Source organism: Syzygium oleosum, unplaced genomic scaffold, assembly GCF_021117445.2.
Source record: "Syzygium oleosum isolate NSW1041296 unplaced genomic scaffold, Sole_v2.1 Sole_v2.32, whole genome shotgun sequence".
Lineage (NCBI taxonomy): Eukaryota > Viridiplantae > Streptophyta > Magnoliopsida > Myrtales > Myrtaceae > Syzygium > Syzygium oleosum.
This window is the reverse complement of record NW_026607516.1, coordinates 363,492-379,885: the sequence shown is the minus strand read 5'-3', so window position 1 is coordinate 379,885 and position 16,394 is coordinate 363,492. Positions and strand designations below refer to the sequence as shown.

Sequence of the window (16,394 nt, the reverse complement as noted above, 5' to 3'; positions counted from 1 at the left end):
ACTAGCAAGCATCCCACGTTCGACTCCACTCTCGCTTCGTTAATAGGCACGTGACTCTACTGATAAATGAATTGGAGGAGTGTGGACGTTGATATCACGGATATGGGTTCGACTCCCGCAATCTATAAGAGGCAGAGCAAAGATCAGATAGAGAGAGATGAGAATTAGAGATAGGACATGCCAAAAAAAAAAAAATCTCTCCCACTTTTGGGATGATGCCTCAAATTTACTCCATCTCCTTTTTGTTTTTCCAAAATTACTAAGTACAATAGATTAGTCGATACTGTTGCGTAAGCAAGCGATCGAATAATGAAATAGACGAAATAAGGAAATAAATAGGACACCAGATTTGCGTGGTTTCGGTATGGGTGGCTTACGTCTACGGTAGAGAGTAGCAAATAATTCTATTATAGGTCAAGCGATATGATAGATATTACAACCACACTCGAGTCGCTCAAACGCATCTCTTAATCTCACAAAGGAATTCATGAATCTTTACTCGTAAGTTTTAATTGGCTTCGGGATGTGATTCACAAAAGCTTCTCTTGTGATACTCTTTACAAAGAATATCCATTTTTTTTTAGTATTTATGTAAGAATTGGATCCGAAATAGAAAACCTACTCCAACCGAGAAATCATTCAAATAGGAAATCAACTTGAAAATATAGAACATATCCATCGTCTTGTCTTTTTGGTCGACTTGATATGGCATTACCATCGACTCGATGAATGTAACATAAAGGGGAAAACAGAAAGAATGAAAAAGGGCACTAGTGGATAACAATATACGTTTTTTTTTTTTCCAAATAGTCTCGTGTTTTTTAAGAAAAGAAAGAAAATCACCAAAATCGTAAAAGAAAAATGAGAAAAACAAAAGATCCGTTATTTCACGAAAAATAATGATTTAGAAAACTTTTCCCTAAAAACTATCTTTTGTATCGATTACAGAAATGAATGAATGAAAGATATTTCCGTCTTTCACGAAGATATTTCGACATAAATTATTGTCAACAATCGAAACATTTTCTATTTACTAATTATTTCGAGCAATGGAAGGGACCATTTTTACGAAAATATTTTCTAAATTATTAATTCTCCATGAAACAAACGAAGCCAAAGAAAAAATGGTTAATACCACGGGAAACCTTAAACTGGTAGACCTATGAGAAATTTACCCTGGACTAATTTTTTTATCACCAGAAATCCCAAACTGGTCCACCTATGACAACTTTACCTCAAACTAATTTTTTATCACAAAAACCCCAAACTGATATACTTGTGACAATTTTACCATCCGTTAAATGGGATTAATACCATGAAAAATCACAAATTGGTAAACATGTAACAAATAGGGGGTAATACCCCAAACTGGTTCACCCGTCAACTATCACGTGTCATCCAACTCAATAAATTGACGGTAAAATTTAACGGAAACTAACATAAGGTAAATTTGCCACAAGTATACCAGTTTGAGATTTTTCGTGATATTAACCCAAGAAAAAAAAGGAAAGAGGAAAACGACACGGAGGCCCAAGGGGATCCGAGCCGGAGGCCCAACCGATCACAAAGGACACGCGGCGATGCCTGGTATCCGCCCTTTCTCTCTCGATATACATCGGAGTAATGTATTTTATTTTTATTATTATTTTTTTGGTCATGGGAGTAATGTATTTTAAAGATTGTCAAATGCTGACGGCTTCTTCTTTTTTTCTCTTATTTTTTGGTCAAACGAAAAAAAAAAGGAAAAAAAAAAAAAGAGAGGAGGTCGGAACTGCTCACATTGTCTCGGACATCAACTGATGATGCGGGCGTGCCGTGCGCGCGAGGAGGTGAAAAGGAAAGGAATGATTCTTTTAAGGACCTCCAACAAAAATAAATTCTTTTGTGGACCCAAAAGAAAATACAAAAACGTGCGTCATCCGGATTAAATTAATTTTTGCCATCCGATTTCAGTCACCATATTAATCCCGTTTCAATCAATTCCGTCCCGAAATTGACCTCATTGGTCCAAATTTTTATTTTCGTTTTTTTTATTTATTTTCAGATGAGGGCCTTGGGGCGAAAATAAAAAAAAAAAGTATCCTTGAGGGGCGGAAGATTCCGCGACATGCCCCTCCACTTAGGAATCGCTCCTCGATCTAGAAGAACGAGAAATAATATGAAACATCAGCCGTCCGTTTGATCGATCCTACGTGTACAAATTGGTGATGGCTTTTGATCCTGATTTTGGCAAAGTCTTGCTAACACGTTCAACTTTCTCCTTTCAAACCCCCAAAAAAAAAAAAAATGATCGAACAGACAGAATAATAAAATAAGTCGGATACCGGAGTTACGTGATTCGGTTGAGGTGGCCTACATTTACAGGAGAGCAGGAAGAATTCCACTATAGATGAAATGATACGGTGGAGATTATAACCACACTCGAGTTTTCAAACACAACTCTTAATCTCACGAAGGAACTCACAAATCTTACTTGCGAGATTTAAAAGCTCTTCTTTTGATACTCTCTACAAAGAATGTCCACTTTTTATACATAGGTAAGAATTGGATCCGAAATAAAAATCCTCCTACTAGGAAGCCATTCAAATAGGAAATCAACTTGAATTAGGAAAGTTTTTTATTGAGCTCAAAGTCGACACATATTTTCCACGGGTAGAATATATCGATTGCCTAGTCTTACCCTATATGGTATCATCATTTACTTTGATGACGATTTGTTTCGTTCTTCAATACATATAACCCGTGCTCCGAAACCTCCGCACTTATTAGTATCGAGCCGCGCGAGCCTCGGCTTCAAAGGGGTACGCGAAAAAACCGAAGGAAATCCGATTCGCGCACAACATACATCAACACGGTACACGACACGGGGCAAGTCAAGCAACAAGGATGTTTCTTCCCGGTGCACTGCGGTTGGTGAACGGGGGAAGTCATCCCAAGGAACACCCCATGGGGAAAAGGGCGGGGTCAAAGATCATCATCGAGCGGGATTGTCCATCCCCGCAAGTAAAAGAACGCGAGCTTCGAAAGTGACATAACAAGAAATTCCCTAATCCCCTTCTTAGTCAAGTTTGATAAGGAACCGAAATTAATAAAAATTCTCTTTCAAACCACTAATCATCATCGAATTTCTCGGGTTAAAAAAAAAAAGGAAGGGAAGGGAAGAAAGTAGGTGACGATTTGCATGCCCAATTTGTTTTTCTCCACCCCCCCCAATCGACATGCGAATTGCATAAATTAATCGGAAAAAAAAATAATCGAGTACCCACCAAGGCAATACACGGTAAAACGCCCCTCCTCCCAAGGTCAGAATCTCCAATTGAATAGCCGCACAACAAGTTCAGAATCTTCTTGGCTTCTCAATCTCTCCCCCCCTCATCGTTCCTTGCATCGAGCCTCGACCTCAAAGCACGGAAACGACGATCGACTCAACTTTACCCGTGTGAGAAAAGCGAGGATAGAACCGATGAAGATTTCCCTCTTTTGGGTTCCTGCGAATCCAAGTTTCTAATCCGGGGAAAAATTCTTGCGGACCGAACGAACGTCGTTTAGTAAAACCATGCCCGCATGGCGGCTCTTCGTGTCGCTCCTCCTCCTCCTCTGTCGGCCCTGTCTCACGGCCAGGAGCGCGCCGGGCTCCGTAACGGTAATAACCGTCGACGCCGCCGCCCGGAACGCCACGTGGCGGGACTTCTCGAGGTTCCTGGACGCCGGCAGGGGGAGCCACGTGGACGGCATGTCGGAGCTCAAGAGGTACTTCAGCCGGTTCGGGTACTTGCCCGTCGCGCCCGGCTCCGACTTCACCGACGTGTTCGATAACGATTTCGAGTCCGCGATCGTCGCGTACCAGACCAACCTCGGGCTCGCGGTCACCGGGGAGCTCGACTCCGAGACCATATCGGCCGTCATGTCGCCCCGGTGCGGCGTCGGGGACGCCGGCGACGGCGCGCGGTCGCTGCGGCGATACGCGTACTTCGCAGGGAGGCCGCGGTGGGACCGGGCGGCGCCGGCGACGCTCAGCTACGCGCTCTCGCCGGAGTACACGGTCGGGTACCTGAGGCCGGAGGACGTGAGGGCGGTGTTCCGGCGATCGTTCGCGCGGTGGTCGGCGGTGATCCCGGTGAGCTTCGTCGAGGCGGCGGAGTACAGGACGGCGGACATCCGGATAGGGTTCTACCGCGGGGACCACGGGGACGGGGAGCCGTTCGACGGGGTGCTCGGGGTGCTGGCGCACGCGTTCTCGCCGGAGGACGGGAGGGTCCACTTCGACGCGGCGGAGAGGTGGGCGTTGGATTTCAAGGTGGAAAGGGCGAAGGTGGCGGTCGATCTGGAGTCGGTGGCGACGCACGAGATCGGCCACGTGCTGGGGCTGGGCCACAGCTCGGTGAAGGAGGCGGTGATGTACCCGAGCGTGAAGCCGAGGACGAGGAAGGTGGAGCTGAGGATCGACGACGTGGAGGGGGTTCAGGCGCTGTACGGGTCGAACCCGAATTTCAGGCTGAGCTCGCTGTTGGAGTCGGAGAACTATAAGAACGGAGCCGTTGGCGGCGGCGGCGGCGGCGGATTGGAGTGGAGGTGGTTTGCGTGGTCCACATGGTTAGTGGCTCTGGTGGATTTGATGTTGCCTTTGTGGTTGTGAGCATGACTGATGAGTCATCGGTGATGACATAGCCTTAGGTTAGCTTTTGCCTTTTGGGTTTAAACTTTAAAGAGAAACGCCAGCAACTGTAAATACTGTTCAGCTTTACTGATACACAGTTCAGCCAAACAGAACTTTATTGGCACACATCGATTCACAAAGCAAAAAGGTGCGACAGAAATTTTCTTTCATTGGGTATTCTGAGCTTCTTGGTAGAGAAAAGAGTAGCGATTTGTTGTTCTTCAATTGTTGATAGTTTCTGTTTAGTTCAGGTGGTTTCATGCAAACTTCTGCATGAGCTCGGCATAGTAGCTGATCTTGAAAAGTTCATGTCCTTAGTTGATTGGGCTTGGACGGACTTAGGCAGGCTAAGAAAGAAATTGCTTATTCGGATCTGCCCGCGTTGTTGCCCTCCACGGATCACGGCCCCATGATTGCATCTGGTTTGCGATTTTGCATGCACCATCTGCAAGTCGAGTCTTGCCTAAGCCACGTCTGAATTTGATGCAACATTCTTCACTTGTATCCAACTAAAACCAGCTCCTTTCATCACGCCTCTCGACCTCATCAGCTCCCTAACCGCAGCCGCTCCGCTCCATTTCCCTTGAGACGCGTATATGTTGGACATCGCAACGTATATGTAATCTTCGTTGCCTTCCAATTGGATCAGCTTCGCAGCTGCGATTTTCGCAATCTCCAAATCCCGACAAGATCCGCAAGCGCCAAGCAAAGCCCTCCAAACTGGGGCCCATGCGCCGAACCCGAGTTTGTGAATCATCTTTCCCACCCTCCGAACTTCTCCTCTTCGCCCCATTAACCTTATTATTGAACAGCCGTGTTCGGCTGTCGGATGAATCCTGTACTCATCGATCATTAATTCCAAGTACTTCATTGCGAGGTGCGATGGCACTCCGCCATGGGAATATGCGGATAAAACATTGAGAAATGTGATCTCATCTGGTTCTATACCATCGATGAGAAGTTGCTCGAAGTAGTGAACTACCTTGGCAAAGAAACCATTGTGGGCAAAACCAGATATCATCGCATTCCATGTTATCAAGTTCCTCTGAGGTAGAGAGTCAAACATCAATTCCGCATCTTCCACTTGGCCGCACTTTGAGTACATGTCAACAAGGGCACTGCCGATAACCACAGATAAGTCAAAACCGCACTTCGTCGTGCAGCAGTGTATTGCAATTCCCCAACTCAGTGCTGCTAAAGATCCAATTCCGCTCAGAATGCTTGAAAATGTGAATTCATCCATCTCCATGCATTCCGAGTGCATTCTCGTAAAGAAATCAAGAGCTTCTTGTGATCGATTTCGGTTCACATAACCAGTTATTATTGAATTCCATGAAGATGAATTTGGTTTCGGCATGTACAAAAGGATCTGTTCGGCATCTCCTATGTTTCCGAACTGGGCAAAACCATTAATTACCTCATTGTATGAGATTGCATCGGGATGGGGCATCTCCTGCAAAAAACTCAACGCCTCTTCAAGGTTTTGGTTTCTAGCGCAAGCTGACAAAACTGAATTCCACGAAATAGTATCCTTATAACACATTGCTCCGAACACACGTACCGCCTCTTGAACGCACCCGCATTTGCCATACATGTCGATCAAGCAATTAGAAACGAAAACACTGCATCGCATACCAACTTTTACAATCTTGGAGTGGATAGACCTTCCGAGCTGCAACAAGCTCGACCGACCGCACGCAGCCAATGCGGCCGTCACAGAGAACGCATCACCATCGCAAGTTTCAGACTTGTTCAGTTGAACAAACAAGCTTAGAGCTTTCCGAAACAGCCCGAAGCGCAGATACCCAGAAATCAATGTATTCCAAGAAACTACGGTCGGATCGGGAATTTCGTCGAACAGGTTGTGGGCGCCGCGCAACGAGCCTTTTTCCAGGTAGAAGCTCATCAGGGCAGTCATCACGAAGACATCGGAGCCGAACCCACGTTTCAGGGCATGGCCCTGAAGCTGCATGCCATGTGATTCGGAACCTCGCGACGTCGCGGCGCGAATGAGCCGAACCAATTCATACCCGCACGGTGAGGTACAGGATTGGAGCATTCGAGCCGCCATCGACGAATCAAGTCCGGCCCGTGCTTCGAATTCTTCTCCTTGGGCAATGGCTGCGACGACCCCATGATCTCCTTGAACGGAGTAGGCAAGGGAGGCTAACGAGTGCGTCGATGTGAGAGGCAGGTGTCGCAACCTCGTACCCAGTTCAAGAAGAAGGGACCTTCGCATGCCTATCCATCGTACGTCTTCGGTAGTTTTTTTTTTCTTATATGAGAATGACAGTGTTAAATTGTATATAGTAGGATATTGATTTACAAAATTGGTTTACTCTACAAAAAGCAGTTTGGTAAATTATCACCGATGTTTAACGTGACAAATTTATCTTAACCTTTGACTGATCTAGACCTACGAAACTTTTGTTTTGGCTTATCTCATTTCTCGATGGCAACAAGATATTCGCTCGTAACATACCAAACGACTTAATATAGACAAGATTTTTATGTTTTTTTTTCAAATTTATGATATTAGTATCGTCAATTGATATGGATATTTGATTTTGAGGACTTTCTAATAATTTCTAGATATAATGTCACGAGCGGTCCCTCTACTTTTACTCAAAATTTAAAATTGTCCCTATGCTTTTTTTTTCCTTCAACACGGTCCTTGTACCTTTTAAAAATGTGTCAACGGTTCATCTCGATGCCATTCTTATGACGGATTTTGCCGATGTGGATTTGAAGTAGTAAAAACGTGTGGATTTGAAGTAGTAAAAACGTGCTGACGTAGACATGATGCTGCAAAAAATTACTGATGCAGGGTTGACGCTATTAAAAATTGTTGTGTAGATATATAAAAAAATCCTGACATGAAATGTACGTGTGGGATTTTTTTTTCACATTTTGAAAATGCTCACCTTCCATATTTTCACTACTCTAGGAACTCGTAGCTTTTGGCTAAAATCAATGTAGTTCTTCTTCCTCTTCACTTCTCAAAGACATCTTCAACTTCAAAATCGTGAGCAAACCCTTGCACGAGTTCAATCTCTGCTTGTTTGCAGCCGGAGTCGCCAGAATCCGAAGTTTCATGGCCTCGGACACTCGATCTAGAATGTCATGGACGTTACGGCCACATAACTCGAGCTCGAGCTTGCTGCAGCCATGGCCAACATGTCTTGAGCTTGAGGCCATGAACACTAGATTCGCAATCTCGTGGCCATGGACTCTCAGCACCGAGTGTCACGGCTGCCATGGCAGCGAAGCTCGAGCTCGAGCTCGCGATAGCCATGGCCGCCATATCTCAAGCTTGCGAGCCATGGCATCTAGATCCGAAGATTCATGACCAGCTCGAGCTCGAGCTTGCTGCAACCATGGCAGCCGTATCTCGAGCTCAAGCCCGGGGCCGCCGGTGGCATTACGCTTCCCAAGCTCAGGCTTAACTTGGTGCTCGGTGTCTGCCCATCCGAATGGAGCCGATCTTATTAATCGTAAGCCCCATCCAGCATCGTTCTTCACCTCCAATTTGGCTTGCCGTGGGCCTGTGAATGGTCTGTCCCATAATCACGTCTATTGAGTACCCACGGATTATAGCATAGCGCAGCGGTCAAAAGCTACTATTGAAATATCGCTCCGTTACCGGTTGTTTGGGAAAAATATTTTTTTCATTTTTCGGTGTATGGATCATACTTGAAAATAAAATAATGAAAAATATTTTCTTAGTTAACCAAAATTTAAATTTAGGAAAATAATTTCTTATTTAAAAATTCGAAATTCATTTTCCATAATATGACTAGGTATTGGCGTTTAACATGATTAAGTATCGATGTTTGGACCAGAAACTCTGCGCCTGGGGACGGGAACCCTAACTCTCGTCCCCAGGCCCTTGGTAGCAAGGCTGGGTCCATCGAAGCCGGGCTCGGGACCTCGGTGCCCCGACTCGAGTCCATCTAGCTTGAGACCTCCTAGTGCTTGTGCTCGTGTTGAACGTTGGGGATTCGAACTCAAGACCCCGGTGTCCATGCTAGGTTCCTTGGTTACCCATGCGCAAGGCACCCGAATAGTGTGTGTTTATTTAGAAAAATCAAATGAGATTTTCCTTACCAAACAATGGAAAATATTTTCCAGTTTAATTTCAGGTATCAACCAAACACCGGAAAATATTATCATTTTCTTGTAAAAATGACTTCTCCAAAAATATTTTCCATAAATGTTTTTAAGGGGAAAACACCTTCTTCATTTTCCGCCATTTGGTTCGCTTAAGAAAATGAGTCAACGAAAAATATTTTCCAAGTCAATGAAAAAGGTTTTCCTACAAAAACTTAAAATTAGGAAAATGATTTTCTCTTTAAAAGAACCGAAAAGCATTTTTCAAAATATAACTAGGTATCAACGCTTGAACTCGAAACTCTACGCTTGGATACGGAAACTCCAATGTTGGTTCCTAGGTCTCGGAGTTCAGGATCAAGTCTCCGGCGGCTGGGCTTGGGTCCATCGAGGCCGGGCCCCAACCCTCGGTGCTCGTACCCGATGGTTTGGCACCTAAGCCCTAGTCCATAAAGGCCGTGCTCGAATCCCCGACGCTCAAGCTCTTGTCTCAACCCTTAGGCCTGGGTTCACAAAAGCCATTCGCCGGTCCTCAGCGCTTGGGCTCGGGTCCTTGGTTAATGAAATATTTGTTCTTATAAAAATATTTTAAAAAATTTCAAAATTTTAATTATTTTTCATTTAAAAACTTGAAATTTAATTATTTTTTTATTTTTTTAATAGAATATTTTATTATCTTTAATTTTTATTTTCTTCCTTTTTCTTTTTTCTTCTTCCTCGGCAAGTTGCCGGCCACGGCCGGCGATCAACCCCAAGCTAGCTCAACCTCATCGTTGAGCTGCTTGGGCTCGGCTAAAGGATCCAAAGTTCCTTTGTCTCCATCGCCATCTCGATCTCCTCCCTTACCTCCAAGAACTTCAAGTTTATTGTGTCCACCTCCGCACCGTACTCCGGTACCGAGTTGACGCTTGGCTCGGTGCTGAGTCTCCTCCGACTCGATCCGAGATTGGAATGGAGCGAGCGTCGGAACGAACCGAGATACCTCGTCGACCTCTGGCAAGCTCAAAGTCCGTTGATCCGGTGAGGTGGAGCCTCACTCGAGGCCAGCGAGGCAAGGCGACCGGTCACGGAAGAAGCAAAAAGAAAAAAATAAAATAAAGCAATATATAAAAACAAAAAATAATTTAAAAAATACGAAAATTTTGATAATTTTTCCCTTCAGATTTTTCTTACCAAACGATGGAAAGTACTTTTCGGGTATTTTTCAAGTTTCAGTCAGACACCGTAAAATAAAGTCATTTTCCTAGAAAATATTTTCAGAAATTGTACGTTTTTTCGCAAAACTAGCGGACCTTAAAAGGGCTTTGGTGTTGCTTCTTGCCCTATTGCTTTCATTGGCAATCCTAAAAGTCTTCTCTCCAAAAGTCACTTCAAATACTATATAGTATATCTATTATTTATATAATTTGTAGGAAAAACTTGCGTAATGCTAGCGTAATACGAAAGCGGAGCAAACCAGAATATTCTTTAAGAGCTTTGGTGGTGCTGCTTACCCTTTTGCTTGCTTGGCCATCTTTAGAGTCTTCTCTCCTAGTCACTTCAAAAACTATATAGCATGTAGTGTATAGTTTCTCCTAGGGATAAGTGTATATAGCATGTGGTGACAACCGATCATTATTTTTAAGGGTTAATACTACAAAAAACTCAAAACCTGATATACCTGTGATAAATTTATCTCAAATTAATTTTTTGATCACCAAAAACCCCAAACCGATACACCCGTGAAAAATTTACCTTCCGTTAGTATCCGTTAAATTTTATCGTCAAATTGCTGAGTTGGATGACACGTGGTAGCTGACGGGTGTACTAGTTTGGGGTTTGACCCTCCGTATGTCAAAGGTGTATCAGTTTATGATTTTTCGTGATATTAATCTAATTTAATGAAGGGTAAATTTATTACAAATGTACAAGTTTAGGGTTTTTTATTGTCAAAAAATTAATTTTTGGTAAATTTATCACATGTGTACCAGTTTGGGGTGTTTTGTGGTCAAAAATTAGTTTAAGGCAAATTTGTTACATGTGTACCGGTTTGGGGTTTTTTGTGATCTTAACCCTATTTTTTTTTAATTATTTCACTCATATGTATATCGGTTTCATCATCCGATCATACCTTAACATGACGTCGTATTTGTGCTTAAATTTTTTCACTGCTTCGTATAAATTACGGTCCGTATGATAAATCAATACTCTAAAGAGGAATTTGCCTTTTCTCAAGCCAAAGATAGAATTTGATGATGCGTGGAGCAATTTTAGTTGGACTTGCCAGTTAATTGAGGAGCGGTGGGTGGGGGCGCTCTTGATTTGGCAGAAGGAGCGTGATATCCGATGGTGGTTGGATAGTAAATCTTTTTTTCTTCTTTTTCTTTTTTTAGATGATAATAATAAGGCTTTATAAAGAGATGCTTCTATTTCTTTTCTTGGATTATTGTTAGAAAAATCAACAACAGTCGCGAGCTTAGCTGGCGTTGTGCTTATAAAAAGGATGAACTAAACTTATCCTCTAAATCTTCTTCATAATCGCGTTAGCGTTGGAGGCACCTTGACCCAAAGGAACAGCTCGAAAAATCGGTTAATTATCGTCGGAATTTCGTTAATGGGGCAATTGCTAAGCATCTAAATCATCGGTGAATTTAATATTCCAAGGTCAATTTTTTTTTATAATTACCTAAAGAATCTTTTTTTCATGTGATATTCGAAACCTACTCCTATTTTCACCATAAGATATCATACTAGTCTAATTACAAAGAGGTTCAAATGCACAAAAAATTAGAAGGAAATGAATCGGTACGTGATTACTACTAATAATACGAAACGTGAAATACCGAAATGAATAACCGTTCAAATAAAGAGGGCGGTTTCTGATACCATGTGCCGATCGAATTCCTTAAACATATGCAATAATGGTGATCTAGGACATGTCCCCATGAAATGTCTAGTGGCCGCGGTAATTCCAACTCCAAACTCCGTTTCCTTCCGACCAAAAAACAAAAAAACTCCGTTTCCTTTTATTTTAATTTTTAATTGACATGCGTATTCAAATTTTGTAATTTTCGAAATTACCTAACTATTTTTTTATTTTTAAATTTTCGCCCCCCACAGAGGTTGCCTAAAATAAAAATAAAAATGAAGCCTCTCTGTCTCTCTTCTCTCTCACCTTCAACCGTTTGACCGGAGGGACGACCGGTAGAGGAACAACCGCGAACGTTAGCTGAGCTCGGCCAAAACGGACGGGCAGATGAACCAGAATCTACGACAACAACCCAAGAAGATCACACACACCAAACGTAGAAGGAAGAGTTTGATGAACGTGCATCGACACTCCACAGCAACGGCGACAACAACGACGGTGCCGATGGCACCCAGAAGTCAGATTCCATAGAAACATTATCAAAACAACACGATACACGCAGAGAGACAGAGAGACAGAGAGAATATCAGGGACGTTAATCAATCTGTCTTCGTCGCTGCCGTTGCCCGTCTCCGGTGGCAGCGGCATTTGGAGAGGCTAGCCACAGCGAGATATTCGCGGGCGCATTCCCGTCTCCGGCTCCCTCTCGAACCCGAGGGGAAGGGAGGAGACAGAGCGTGAGCCGAGAGATGGCGTGGCGTATGAAGAAGGAGGCGGTGGAGGACGCGGTGGTCATCGGGGGGTTGGTCGGCGTCCAGTTCGTCTATGCCGGGAACTCGGTGCTGCTGAGCTACCTCATGTCGCTCGGCTTCACCCCCCTCACGCTCGTCATGTTCTCCGCTCTCGCCACCTTCTTCATCCTCTCCCCTGCCGCCGTCGTCTTCGAAAGGTCTCTCTCTCTCTCTCTCTCTCTCTCTCTCTCTCTCTCTCTCTCTCTCTCTCTCTCTCTCTCTCTCTGTGCGCATTGGCGCGTGCGGTGTTTGATCATGTTTGGTTTTCTGTGTGGTTTGCAGGAGTTTGTGGCCTAGGAAGATCAGCTTGAAGCTGATGCTCCAGCTTGTTTTGATTTCCTTCACTGGGTAACCGCGCAAACTCGACATGTTTTTCATTAGTTTCGTTGAGATATTCAACGTGTTTTGCAATGGCTCTCTAACCAATTCAACATTCACGTCACGGACCCAAGAGAAGAAAGAAACTTTTACGTCACATGTTCTTACCTTTGCCTTTTGGATTTAATTGGTATGTATATAAAGTTGATCCACATTGAACATGTGGTGCGTTCTAGCTGCTGGTTTTGGCGTTCTTGAATTTGGCTGTATCCTGCAGGTTGCTTAGGCGATTAATTAAGATTAGAAAACGATAATTGCTTGTTCTAAGTCTCAGTTTAATCCGAAGATAAATCCAAAGATGAATTAATTAATTCAGAATCAGAACTGCAAAAGGGTCTGATAAACTCAGCTATGCATCTTCTCTTTCATTTCTGAAATTTATGAAGATCCACAAAGTTCTCCTGCAGTATCCAACAAAAGGGGTTAAAACGTGTTAGAAATTTTCATTGGAAACCACTAGTGATAAAAAGTGACTTAGAGATTGAACATCTTCAAAAGGGGTATGGATGTTGTCGTGTGCTTGATTTTACTCTCTCCCTCTCTCTCTCTTTGTCTGCTTCTCTTGTGGGCCTTTGACAGCATTAGCTGGGTTCTAGCTCCTGTAGCTCACACTAGAACGTGCACCCTTTCGCTTTTTATGACTTTCTAATCACTCTTGATGTGCAATAACAAAAAAGGAAAATAAACTGTTAGTTCGACAATTCAGAGGTTGAACTTGCGAATGACAGTTCATTTTTTCTTTTTTCTTGATTTTGATATTCAGCGTGACTCTGTTTCAATCCCTGTTCCTGAAGGGAATCAAGATGACATCACCGGGCATGGCCACGGCCATGCCGAACCTCGCTCCGGGGCTGATCTTCGTGATCGCTTGGGCCATTAGGTACTACTTGTGTATTGCTCCACATTTGACAATTCTTGCTCCAATATTCTTGTCTGAAACTTCTGAAATTTTTCTGGTTGTGCAGACTGGAGAAAGTTAAGATCAGTTGCGTGTACAGCAAAGTCAAGATAGTAGGCACACTTTTGTGTGTGGCTGGTGCTCTCGCAATGAGCCTGATGCACAGTGCGGGAAAGAAGGAGGTTAAATTTACCTCTGCCTCAGTGGACTTCGTTTTTGACAAAGAAAAGATCATAGGATGCTTGTATCTCATGGCGGCGGTTTTCGTACTGTCGAGCAACATCGTTCTGCAGGTATGCTTCGTTAGAGTAAGAAAGATTTATTGTCTCCTGTGTTCGGATTCTCGGAGACTTATTTATTCTGGTAATCTTGGACAGGCCGTGACTTTGGGTCATTTTCCTGCCCCGATGTCCTTGTGTGCGATAACATCCTTAATCGGGGCATTCACGACTGCGGCTGTGCAGCTTTTTGAAGATCACAAGTTGGTGTTCAGTTTGCCACTCGTGAGCTTCGGAAACCTAGTCGGATTTTCAGTACTGGTGAGTGGCAATGAGTTCGCTCCTCGCGTTTACTATATTGCCTCACTACCTTTCTTTGCTCTTGTAATATTTATCTTGTACTCTACAAACTCAAAGTTGAAAACATATTTTCAAGTTCTTGAAGATCGACTTTTTGGATCCTGCCCATCCGGATTAGTCCCTCGTCGAAATTGCTGAAAGTTCAGTGTTTTTAATCAGAACTGCATTTCCCCATTCCACGTAATTCAACTGATCAACAACCCTTGACTGCTTGTGATACATCTGCTCAGCCATTTTGAGCTTCATGAAAGTACCTTTTGCGAACAGGCAGGTGTCGTTAGCGGACTAACAGTGAGCTTCAATGGATGGGCGATGAAGAAAAGAGGGCCGGTCCTGGTATCGATGTTTAGCCCCATTGGAACGGTGTGCTCTGTTGTTCTTTCCATTTTCACCATTGGCGACACCATTAAACTAGGAAGGTAATTTTGACTTATCAGTGTTCTTAAAGAGTGTACTTGTTTTGCTGTGATTCTGCAATTCCGAGGCACAAGTTTTTTTCTTTTTGTTACAAGTATAACATTGAAATGAAACACAAACATTTGATTTGGCTCCTCTATTGCAGCCTTGGGGGTATGTTCCTTATGTTCACCGGGCTCTACTTCGTACTGTGGGCTAAAGGGAAAGAAGCTTCCTTACCTGAAGATGGCTTAGAAAGTGAGTTTGATGCAGAGAAGCCTCTTTTAACTTGATGCCTTCCTTCATGATTTGTACTGTAAACTCCCATTCACGCCCAGGTCTATAGTTAGACCTCCTCGAAGAAAAAGGAGCCTCAAATGGAAATGAACCATCAGCCAGTCCCCTGATCGATTCATGTTAGCAAATCGGTCCCGATCCATGGCCGAGTAATTCGTCGTGCAAATTGGTGACTGTTAATGTGGATGTTAGGCAGATGAAACAGTCCATTGCTTGCACTTAGTCAGAATGCATTACGAAACGATTCGACAGTGAACATTTGCATGTATACCTCGAGCCAAAGGAATATGAATGGATGGCAAAAGAGTCGTGTGATTTTAAATGTGGTTTAATCATGTATGAGTTCTTGAAGCTGGCTGTGTTTTGCAGAGATATGATCCTGCTGCTCAGTGTTGCAGTTCTCTCATCTACTGCTTCTACTACTACTACTGACATTCTTCTAAGCAAATTCTTGACAAGAGATGAGAGCAGCTTTCTTGCCAGGACAACTGACTTGGAGTTGGTCACTAACAAAGAATCCCTTGTGGTAAAAAAGAAGAAGCTTAAACTAGAATGTTTAGGGGAAGTGGAAGTATTGCAGCGATACAAATTCACCACGACATTGGATCTTGACAGAAAACTTAATAATTTTTAGGGGCTTTTGGGAGGGCAACTTGATTTGATGCTACTATTCATTCGTTCATTCAATTTATATATATATTTTTGCTTTTTGGTTCTTGGGTCATTGTTCTGATTTGCTGACATAGCTGAAGGAAATAAATTTTTGAACTATTGGGTCCTAGGGAGGAGGTATTCCATGTTTCTGAGGGTGGCTAGTTTGCTTTCCTAGGGAAAAGAACAGTCATTTCTTCACTAGAATTCTAGGGCAGGCGACATTTCTCCTTTAGGATTGGCATTGTGTAATTGAACAAGACTGTTGCTCAGTGATGCTCTATTCTCTTTGGCTGCGTTTGGTCGACCGGATAAAAGCCAGGATATGATATGTTTTATCCTATCCTATGTTTGGTGGTGGTCCAGGATAGGATAAGGACGGATATAGCCTGGATAAAAAAATCCGAGGGGGGGTGGGATAGACCTGGATATGATTTCTAATGTCTATTTTTTCAGAAACCCTATGCTCCACTCGCCGTCATCTTCATCCCCACACCTTGTGCGCTTTCACCAAAAAAATTTCTCGGCTTTTTTTCCTTCAACAACTCCTCTGGACCCGTGAATAGTAAAAAAAAAAAAAATTTATCCTATCCGACTTTAAATCCGTAGTCCACCAAACAGTAGATAGGATATGAAGAAATCCCAGGATTTCTTATCCTATCCTATCCAGTCCTATCCTGTTTAGATATCCGGACGACCAAACGCAGCCTTTGTGACTTCGGGGGTTGTAGGTAGGGTGGACGATATTGGACTGTCAGTCGTAAACGAGGAATGAACAAAACACAAGGTC

At 43.4% G+C, this 16,394-nt stretch overlaps 4 protein-coding genes across 4 annotated transcripts in view; 3 read left to right on the top strand and 1 right to left on the bottom strand.

The window, feature by feature from the left end:
* Positions 1-3,151: 3,151 nt before the first annotated feature.
* Positions 3,152-16,394, top strand: part of LOC115686474 (vesicle-associated protein 1-1-like) — a 69,974-nt gene continuing 56,731 nt past the window's right edge. The window contains exon 1 of the mRNA XM_056304478.1: positions 3,152-3,162. The gene's annotated coding sequence lies outside the window, so the exon portion shown is untranslated. The remainder of the gene's footprint in view (positions 3,163-16,394) is intronic.
* On the top strand, positions 3,281-5,031 carry LOC115686449 (metalloendoproteinase 1-MMP). The gene has a single exon (XM_030611746.2). The coding sequence runs from the start codon at positions 3,557-3,559 to the stop codon at positions 4,634-4,636; it is 1,080 nt and encodes a 359-aa protein (XP_030467606.2). The 5' UTR covers positions 3,281-3,556; the 3' UTR covers positions 4,637-5,031.
* On the bottom strand, positions 4,756-6,919 carry LOC115686448 (putative pentatricopeptide repeat-containing protein At5g47460). Its single transcript, XM_030611745.2, has one exon. It carries the CDS (start codon positions 6,894-6,896, stop codon positions 5,121-5,123), a length of 1,776 nt encoding a protein of 591 aa, XP_030467605.1. The 5' UTR covers positions 6,897-6,919; the 3' UTR covers positions 4,756-5,120.
* On the top strand, positions 12,036-15,275 carry LOC115686532 (WAT1-related protein At5g47470-like). The gene is made up of 7 exons (XM_030611866.2): positions 12,036-12,564; positions 12,689-12,754; positions 13,548-13,664; positions 13,750-13,975; positions 14,060-14,221; positions 14,528-14,679; positions 14,823-15,275. Exons 1-7 carry the CDS (start codon positions 12,365-12,367, stop codon positions 14,947-14,949), a joined length of 1,050 nt encoding a protein of 349 aa, XP_030467726.2. The 5' UTR covers positions 12,036-12,364; the 3' UTR covers positions 14,950-15,275.